This window comes from Hippocampus zosterae, chromosome 1 (genome assembly GCF_025434085.1).
Source record: "Hippocampus zosterae strain Florida chromosome 1, ASM2543408v3, whole genome shotgun sequence".
Classification (NCBI taxonomy): domain Eukaryota; kingdom Metazoa; phylum Chordata; class Actinopteri; order Syngnathiformes; family Syngnathidae; genus Hippocampus; species Hippocampus zosterae.
The window spans coordinates 14,608,852-14,619,333 of NC_067451.1; the positions used below are offsets into that span (position 1 = coordinate 14,608,852).

Genomic DNA, 10,482 nt, shown 5'->3' on the forward strand with positions numbered 1-10,482 from the left:
GGGGATGTCCTGATCCTGCTTTTTGGGCAGTCAGTGGTTGAAAGTATCTGCTGATACTGAGTCCCCATCTAATATCTCGGCAATGCATTAAGGAAGAAAAGAGCGTACATCAGTGTGTATCTGTTTTTATCTTACTATATGTATTTATATTATATGGACCATCACACCAAATCAGTGGCATTTTCTATTTTTGATACTCTAATACTAAAATGACAAGTCCACGCAGCTACGTTGTTGTTGGGTACGTGCGTGACTTCTCTCTACTAGAAACTGCACTATTGATCTTTGACCTCCTTAAATGCAACCAGTGGGGAACAAGCTTGCTTGTCACCAAAACATTTACACTCAATTAACTTCAATTTGAAGTGAAGTCGTCTGTCACGCTCTCGGCTTTCTCAACTTTTTCAACTCTTTGACCATGCCGGTTAGTGAGGAGGGTTCTTTAAATCAGGCAAGGCAGACTATTATTAAGGAGCATCTTTCAGCTTGGCGCTCCCTCCAAGCAAGCTGTGAAGACAAACTCATCACTCTGTCTCTGCCTGCAGGAGGGCTGTGATCATCTGAGGTGACGTGTCTGTGTGCATCCGTGTCACTCCAATCGCATCACTACCAAAAAATTTTCAGAAAAAAATCCCTGAAACATTGTGAAATATTATATTAATATAATAAAGCTAAGCTGCTAAGATATTTGCACAATTGCATTATTTTGAAGCTCTGTTACGTTTAAATGTTCAGAAATATAATAAATACGATATTTTTTTACCCGATACTGATATTCAAACTGTTAGATGTGGGATCTCTTGACAAAAACCCGCTGCGCTTTCTTCCCCTTGCACCATTTGACACCTTTCGCCGCTTATGACATGTTCAGATTGCTGTCCTATTATTGACTCGTTATTCTCCCGACATCCTTGAGCTGACACACAAAGTGCCTACCCTTGTATTAACCGTTCATGAAGATGACATGAACCGCACTGCGCATCTCTGCATAAACATAGCTAGAAATGTCAATGAAAACAGACGTGACTAAGACACATTTACACACGAACAAATCCAGGAAGTGGTAGTTTGTGATTAGACACGCTCTCACCCTGTGCCTGGAGCTGGAAGTCATGGCCAATTAGGAGACAGAAATAGTTCTCCCCCCCCCGTTACCATGATCTCAGCCCGTCTGCCGGCCTTATTACTCTGACCCTGTCCAGCAGAGCAGGCTCATGTGAGGAATTTAAGAACGTGGATTAAAGCTTCTCACAAGAGGCACCCTCCGCCAGACATCCAGCAGCAGGAGTGACGGAATCACATCCCATGAGAAAAGCAAGAACTAATTGGCACAAATAGGGGTGCAATTAATTCTTGGGTTGAGATTGGGTGGAGCAGAGTTTAAGGGAACACAGGTGGGGGTGCAAAGAGAAGGAAATGGGAGGGTGTAGTGGGAGGTGTTTTGGATGTTCTGTTCTATCATGGATTAAGATCGTTGTTTATCATTTCGGGCTCCTATGCAAGATGCATAGTGAGACAACGGAATGGCTGGAGGGAGGACTGAAGAGGATAGAATTGACCATTTGTGTCGTTCTACATTGAACTTGCTGTGTGTAGCCTTTCCTGTTGCAACAACTCATCTCATCAACTTTGCAAGATGCCTGTATGTTGTTGCTCATACTCATAGCACGGAAACCACCTTTTCCTCCTTTCCTCCCAACGGCCTCGTCTTCATGTCTATCAGCAGGGTCCTACATAAAGTTTTTTTAGTCGTTGGGCCACCTTGACCCATGTTGTGTTGACCCCGGTAGATTCATGACACATTATACAAGATAACCATTTCAATGAGTATTTCATATGTAGCATCTTGGAGACATAACATTTAAGCCTTTGTAAGAAAGGATTATTGATGGGACCTTACTTTTGTGTTTGTTTTGCAGTATAAAATCTAACAGATTTCTTTACAACATTTGGCCTTTTTGAGCTTGGGGAAAAAAAGCCATTCCTTATGGAAGGAGGTAACCTGACACTCAAAAAAAATTGCGGTGTGGTAAAAATATCAGTGACGATTGATCAATTTAAATAAGTATTCACTCATATAGTACTTGTTGAATTCCCAATTACTATATGTGATTTTTACCCGCCCAGTCGGGTCAACGTCAGTCAACTTCGACTGGTCACTTAATGGCCCCGGTGCACTGTTGATGTAAGACCCTGATCTACTCTTCTTTCTGACATTGAACTTGTTGGTACGATAAAATTCCAAGGTTGTTGCTGAACATTTTATTTTAATCTCAGTCAGTGAAGAGTACAACTTGGTTTCTTGTCATCTGTTGTGTGTGCCTGTGCATGTGATTTGGGGGCTGCGGTGTTTCCGGTATCCTTGGCAACACAGTGGGGATTTGGAGTTAAAAAAGCCCTCAACTTAACCCACCCCATGCTGCCCTCACTCCTCCCCTTCCCCATTTTTTCTTTTTAGTATGTCAGTCTGGAGTGGAAGTGACAGCATTACGAGGGGACTGTGTGCGTGCGTGTGTGTATGTGTGTGTGTGTGTGTGGCAAGGAACGTTTAGTGTCTCCTTCTGTGAGAGCATGGGAACTTTACATTTCAAAGGCAAGCATAGGGCACCCGGAGAAACGGCAGTGGGACAGAAGTTTTGTCTGCACGCGGCAGCGAGGGGAAGAAAGGAGATGAGTGAAAGGGGGCTGTGAGCGCCGGCTTGCATGCATGCACGGCTGAAGGCGACGCGTTTTTCAGTGACTCTGTGGAATTCTCATTTTGTTCAGATTAAGAGAGTCGGGGGGCAAGGGGGACTGGATTATTGAGGGTAGGTGGAGGAGGAAGGGGGTGGACATTCCTCAGGATGAAGTAGGTCATTGTTCGCTGTCTACTGAAGAGCGATCGCTGAAGGAACTGATGAAGTGAAAGCAGAATAGGGAGGGAGATGTTGGGATGGGTAAAGGCACACAGGTCCGTATATTGGAGGGGAAACAGTTCTCATTATTCAGTAATCCTATTGAAAAAGGGCCTCTGAAGGACTGTCCAAGAGAAGCCAGGAGAATCAAAGCCAATGGAATGTGACAAGAGGAAAAAAATGCCATTGATGATGGTCAGTTTTGATGTAAGGCGATGTCACTGCTGAATGGCCCTTCTGTGATACTGAGCCAAACATTTTCCAACAGTCCGCATTGTTCAGGTTTTGATCCTTTTGCATACTGTTTCAACAGCGTTAGTTTACATTTTGATTTTCTTTGGCAGTTTTAGAAATTTGACCTGTCAAACCTGAACTGTCAAAAAGACAAGGAAAAAAAACAGGCATCATTAAAGTATCTTCCTACAAGAGCGGGGTATATAATACCTAAGGATTTATCCTTTTTTTTTTGTTACTTATTGTCACCTTCCATGGTTTCAAATGCGTACAAATAGATGCTTCTTCAAAAAAATCAATCACGCTTAACTTATGTAGCACCGTTGATACAGCATTCTTCAATGATGCTGAATCAACAGCAACTCTGCTAGGTGCGGCCAAATGGTGCTCTGTTTTTCTCACTTGCTTAATGATGCAATTAATAAATCCTGCATAATGGTCAGAATTTTAAATGGCACGAAGAGAAGGTTGATTTTTCACTAATGACACAAATCTCCTCTTGTCTTCCATCCCCTTACAGAGTTCTTCCGGGAACTTTTGAAAAATGCAGAGGAGTCACTGCACAGCATGTTTGTACGAACCTACGGGATGATGTACGTGCAGAATGCCGAGCTGTTCAAGAACTTCTTCCAGGCCCTGATGCGGTACTACGTGTCCGGCAGCGCGGGTGTAAACCTGGAGTCCATGCTGTCAGACTTTTGGGCTGACCTCCTGGAGAGGATGTTCCGGTTGGTCAACGTGCAATATGAATTCAGTGACGCCTACATGGAGTGTGTCAGTCGCCACACCGAGCAGCTGCAACCTTTTGGAGACGTGCCTCGCAAGCTCCGCATCCAGTTGACGCGCGCTTTTGTCGCCGCGCGCACATTTGTGCGCGGCTTAAACCTCATGCCGGAGGTGGTCCACAAAGTCTCAACGGTAAGAGTTAAAGAGAGGCGCTTTTGCCAGCGATAAACGTTTCCCTCGGAATGCGGCGCTGTGTTTTCCAAACACATATCATTCTTGGCTCCGATTCCATTACAGCCTGATAACATAAACCACTTTGTTTTTTCTGCAGTGACAATGTTTTTCCACTGTGCAGAGTGATTAATTGATGATTAGATTATACCCTTTTGTGAAATAATAGTTTGTAAACGAAACAGTCAGTGTCCAAGTGTGTTATTGCGTCAATGTTTGTCTTCACACTGCCCTGCAGGTCAGCGCGTCTCCCAGCTGCGTGCGAGCCGCCATGAAGATGTTGTACTGTCCCTACTGTTCGGGCCAAGTGGCACTGAAGCCCTGCCAGAATTACTGTCTGAATGTGATGCGGGGCTGTTTGGCCAATCAGGCAGACCTGGATACAGAGTGGAACAACTTTCTTGGTAAGTGATGATAGTAAGGTCCTGCAGAGTAGCTCAAGTCTTGTGTAGAATCTCCATGCCTTTTTCTTTGTATTACACTGCTGTTGGTTTTCAGAGTTGACGACATTTTTCTACCCGTATTGGCATGAGAACATAAGTGGCCTAAAGATATTTGGTTGAAGCTTCTTGACTATTTACATGAACTCGTTGATTCGAAACCACCGGGCAAAAAGTGATGACGGTTGGTTGAGGTTGTGGAGGCAGAAGTCCGTGCACAACAATGCCTCGCACGGCGAAACCGACAACAAATGTTTACTTTACAGCATTGCGTTTTGTTCAGAGTCCATACTGCGGCGCAGGTAGAGGCACAATATAAATCTTTCATACAGCCATACTATGACCGTTACAAATTGAAAATAGTCTGACATTTTTTGGGGGGATTTTTCTCTGAACATTTTTGAACATGACCCAAATTGGTTTTAAAACAGGTTGTTCGTACCCTCAGGTTCCACTGTATTTGGCTCATCTAAAACATGTGCTTTGGGGCAGTAACGTTTGGGATAACACTGTATTAACTCTCCAAGGAAACACCATCGTCGCCTGTTATTCTGCACACACAGCTTCCTGATCAATGTAGATCCATCAGTAGACACAAAGGCACATCCGTTTCATTATATTTATCGTGGAACTGTGTATGATAAGCTAAAAACGTTTGAAATTCTTTTGCTGTTCTGACATACAGATGAGTATTGAAATATGATGACACCAAACTATTTCATAGCACAGCTTTGTGGCCTGTGTTTAAAATGTAGCTGTTGTTGTCTAGAGCTGTGACAAAACAAGTTCAAGATTTTTTTGTTAATTGTACCATATTCGACCATTAAACCCACTGTTGTGTGTCGGAGCCACCTGGAATTCACAGCCACCAAAGCACGATGCAGATTTTGACTTTAGTTCCCCCTAGTGGACATCATTCGTAACACCAATGCTTGAGGTGGTTGAAGGGACTTTTCCATGAACGATTTCTAACTTTGTAGTTTGTCCTATTGTTTTAAGATGCTATGCTCGCTCTGGTTGAGAGGCTGGAGGGTCCTTTCAATTTCGAGTCTGTCATGGATCCCATTGATGTGAAGATTTCCGACGCTATCATGAACATGCAAGAGAACAGCATGCAAGTTTCACAGAAAGTCAGTATTTTCCATCTATTGGACAGATGCAAAAAATACACTGAGACTAAATAGCATTTAATGTTTTTCCTTGGATGGCAGGTATTCCATGGATGTGGCCAGCCTAAACCCAGCATGACATTCCGCTCCAAACGTTCTGCCAAGGACACGGTCTTCACTGGTCGCTTCCGCCCGTACAACCCTGACGCAAGACCTACCACTGCTGCTGGAACAAGTTTAGATAGACTGGTAACTTTTAAGATGATCGATATAGACCACTGTGTCTTTTTGTGAGGCAGTGCTTGAGTTGTGTTTTCTAAAACAGACGAGTGATGTAAAGAAGAAGTTGAAACACGCCAAGAAATTTTGGTCCACATTGCCAGACACTGTTTGTGATGGTGAGAGAATTGCACCTGGTGATGACTGCTGGAATGGTACAGCAAAAAGCAGGTAAATGATTTCAGATATATTTTTCTGGGGTTTTTAAGCAGTCTTTGTGTTGTTGTTGTTTTACAGCATACAGCAGAACCCCGATTTAATGGACTAATGTGGGTGAGGAGTCATACATTAGAGACAAATGAAATGCCCAGTTAAGTGATATAAAAAAGCTTGAAGCTGTTTGACAGTTTATCCAAATTGACCTTGCTGGTGCTTGGGTAGCTATAGTGCTTTGCTGATCATGAGCCCTAATATTAGTATGATACCCCCCCCCCCCCCCCGCCCCTCCCCAGTTATGATTACATATGGGCTTGAAAAAAAAATCTACTGTATACTGTAACAAAATACACACACACACACTACATGACAAGCAATTATAATTATAAACATACAAAGGTAGGCACGGCACTTTCCTTTTGAGCTTTTTAGCTGTGTGCATACGAAGATGCAACTCCATTACCTGAGTGTCGTGCAGACAAAGTCTATTAGCCTGCTGTGATCTGTACTGCATAGCTGTGATCTTTAACCAAGAAAATACGTGTACTGGTCTCTGCCTGTGGATTGCACCATAGCACCAACAGCAGACAATTCTGTAACCAACAGACAATTGCTTGACAAAGGGGCATTTTCAGTGGACTGGACAATATTTTCCGTTGAATCTGGAGTCTGTTGAGTCCATGAAATTGAGCTTCAATTGTATTTACTTATTTAAATGCCCTCACGTCTGGGAAAGGGGAGCCACAGTCACTGATACACTCCATGCTTTTTTTCATGCAATGAGAAAACTCACGCAGGAGCTACTGTCAGCCATAGCTCATGTCCAGAGACTCATAAAAGCAGGCTCATTGACAACACACCTACCCCAACAGGCGCCGCATCTTCAAGGCACAAAGATGTACCCAGACATTATTCAATTTTTATTCACATTTTATTCTTGCATTTGTTGTTTTGTGTTCAAATGCATTTCCAGTGTGTTTAAAAAATTCGATTTAGTAGAATTTAAAAAAAAGTTCTGGGTGGGTCTGTCACCCGTGACCCCGCCCCGCAATAAACTGAACTTCACTGTACTGCATAGTAAACTGACACCGCCTCTGCTAAACCAGCTTATATTGCTGATTTTTGTCACATAGGTATGAGGCGGTTGTCATTGGCAACGGGCTGGCCAATCAGGTGTCCAACCCTGATGTGGATGTGGACATCACAAAGCCAGACATTGTGATTCGAAGCCAGATTGCAGTTCTGAAGGAAATGACAAGTTGGCTGAGAGCTGCGCACAGCGGCAATGATATCTCAATTGATAACGGTGAGAATGCTAAAGTCGTAATTGCCTATGAGGATATGTGCAAATACATCACTTTCTGTGTCGCTGTGCACTCAGACGAGGAAGCCAGCGGCGGAGAGGAGAGTGGCAGCGGCTGCGATTCTCCATCCTGTGACATGGATCGGGACATCTACTTCTCCACTCCTCCCAATCCGGTGGATCCTCGGGTTAATCTGGTGCACGGTGAAGCGTCAGCTGGCGTAACCCTGCAGGGAAGCGTGGCACTGGCGCTCTGCGGGCTGGCCCTGCTTACTGCTTACTTGAGATAAAAGTATTTGGGCCATGTGATGAAGAGAATGACTGAGAATGAGAACGATGGAGTTCAGTGGAAAACTGTCAGAAAGACTTTAACAAGACTGCCTTCAGGACCTCGGACAGTCCACCATTGGAGAGAGGGGAGGACGGCGGGGAGGGGGGGGGGGGGTGCTCTTCTTAATATTACAATAATTTCACTTTTAATTAATTGTTTGCATGTTTCGAGGACTACAGTGTCCAACAATCTGATTCTCATCCCAAGAAAGCCACCTTTCCCACTAACTAAAACCTTGATTCCTTCTGGCTCAGTTGGAGCTACACAATGGTTGTGCCTGCAGCATTAGGAAAACTATGTCTTATTTCGGCAGTCTCTTCTCATCCTTCTGTGTGTGCCTTCTTTGATGGTGCCGTCTACAAAAAACAACCAACACATGGTATCTATGACGGAACAGACCTTCTTTGTCACTGGTGTCCGTCCATCCTACAGACATCTGCAAAAACAAAAACAAAAAACCTAGGTTTTAGTAGTTATATTAGAGCAGTGATAATGAGCGTTCATTTCTGACAGTCATTTATCGCTCTGTGTGCAAACTGTGAATCTCTGTGCATTTATGCATGAACCTCCAACAGCCAGCATGAAATTCTGGGAATGGGGAGTCTCGACTTGTTTCTCCTAACTTAGGGAAACTGTGTCGGCTCTTTGTTCTGTGTTTGCCTTGGAAAAATAGCATGTTGTGTCAGGGCTACAACATTACTTCATACAGTCAATACAAAGAGAGAAGTTGCAGCATTTTTTTTTCAGTGGGTGGAATCATTCTTCACAAGAGCTTTGAGGACTCCCTTTGAGTCCAAACCTGCACAGTTTATATCGGCTCTGAGCCTAATCACAGCCTCATGTCTAAGTTTCTCTGTTCAGATGTTTTGTAGTAAGGTCATACCTCATACATGCTCTCTCTGTCAGTGCAATCAAGTGACTATGGAGTTGAAAGTGTCTGGTAGAGATGTTATCTGTGGCTGGCGCCCGCTGAATGGAGATCAGGCCTGACAAGGAGCTGGACTCTCCCGGTGTTATCCCTGAAGACGGCAAAGCTGACAAGTCCCAAATGCCCCTGTTTTTGTACTGTCAACTCAGTTCGCGACTGAAGATCTGACTTTGTACAGTCTTGCATGTTTGAAAGTAATGTGTTTTCACACATTCATCTAGACAAGAGAACCAAAAGAGAGTGCTTCGATCAAAAGAAAAAGATTATTTTAATACAGGGTTTTTATGTTGAAGGGGTACTGTATTTTTTTATAGCTATTTTTGGTATGAAGATGTATCTTAGGTACTACAGTGGGTTTTGAATGCCACTTTTAGATGGTTGAACTGGCTAGTGTGCAACTTGTTTGCACATTTGTACCTCATACATGCCCTTTTTTGGTATAATTGGACTCCTTGTGAACCATTTCAAAAAATCAATCCTAAACCTCACAGCCGCATAATTTCAACTCATGGATGATGTTGAAGTTTTGTCGCAATTGCAACCAAAATGAATGCAATGTGCAGTAGATTTTTTTGTTTTGTTATTTGAGGGGGGGGGGCATCATACTGTATATCCGTAGAATAATTGGCAACTTCTAAAGGTAAAATGAATTTGATTTACCCGAATTGTGTCTGTCAGGTGCTGAAATCCCCTTTGTGTCATATGTTGTTTGGCCAAAAAGCACAACACAAGACTTTCTGTTCATTTCATTATTCTGAGTTATCTTTTTCATTTCATCTCAACAATTGAGGTGACTCTGTACAGTAATTTACAGTACGTGCATCTTCCCTGAAACTGACAGAGACTATCCATAATTAACAATATTCATCGTCACTTAAACATCACAAAGTCTTTCATTTACATTTTAGGGTTTTACATATGCAGTTTTCAGATTTTTTTAAAGTGGCTTTTCCAAGTACCGGTACCTTGATGGACCTACAAGGTCTGTCTACAGTAAGGACTGGCAGAAAATACTGGTCACTGCCTTTTTGCCTCCTGTTTGGTTTTGAAATTGACAGGTTGATTGTAAGCTCACATGAAAATGTCTTCAACATAAGTGAGCAGTCCAGTCATGAAGACTGAGAATGAATCAGTGAGGATATCACTGTTAAAAATCTCACTTTGAAGGAACTCCTATGCAATCAGTTTAACATCACGAAGCCTTAACTTAAAATAATTAAGCCTGAGCTTCTGCGATTGAATTTGGCATTGCTGTACTTTAATTTGACCGACATGGTATATTACTAACATTTTTTCAAGTGCTTATGCAAGTCTTCCCGCTCATGTAGAAGAGTTGCATTGAGTGACGAATACCCCTCCAAAAAAATGAACTTTCAGATTAAGTGTTTTTGAAAATGATGGTAAATGTCTGTGCTTGCGGGCCGGACCGCAGGAGCATTTTCCAGCTGGCAGGAGTTGGTCCCGCTGCAGGATGACGTGTTTTTGAACCACAAAACAACTTTGGTCTCGGGACGAAGTTGAGTTGGACAGGTGTTGGTAGTCTTTGATATGTCTTCGGCCTACAAGGAAATGAATGAACTCAATCATCTCTGAGGAGAGAATGTCTGAACAACTGAAAAGAATAAGAGAAGTGTAAATAAAGAGCAGCCATTTTAGATGTCTCTGAAAGAGGCCGTAACATTACAACAGATTTATACATGTCAGAGTATCTCCTAAAAGTTATGGAAAAACAAGATGAGATAGATGTTGAATTGTAAGAAAAATGTATATTAAACATTTCTTAGTCTTGTTGAAATAAAGACTGCCAATATTTAACTGATTGTGAACATCTTCATTTTGTCATCTTTGCAT

At 42.8% G+C, this 10,482-nt stretch overlaps 1 protein-coding gene across 1 annotated transcript in view; it reads left to right on the forward strand.

The window, feature by feature from the left end:
* Positions 1-10,446, forward strand: part of gpc4 (glypican 4) — a 32,584-nt gene extending 22,138 nt beyond the window's left edge. Inside the window, exons 3-9 of the mRNA XM_052071564.1 lie at positions 3,649-4,046; positions 4,324-4,489; positions 5,525-5,655; positions 5,737-5,883; positions 5,960-6,084; positions 7,203-7,375; positions 7,451-10,446. Of these exons, the coding sequence (XP_051927524.1) occupies positions 3,649-4,046; positions 4,324-4,489; positions 5,525-5,655; positions 5,737-5,883; positions 5,960-6,084; positions 7,203-7,375; positions 7,451-7,662 (1,352 nt within the window). The 3' untranslated portion in view covers positions 7,663-10,446. The remainder of the gene's footprint in view (positions 1-3,648; positions 4,047-4,323; positions 4,490-5,524; positions 5,656-5,736; positions 5,884-5,959; positions 6,085-7,202; positions 7,376-7,450) is intronic.
* The last annotated feature ends 36 nt before the right edge of the window (positions 10,447-10,482 follow it).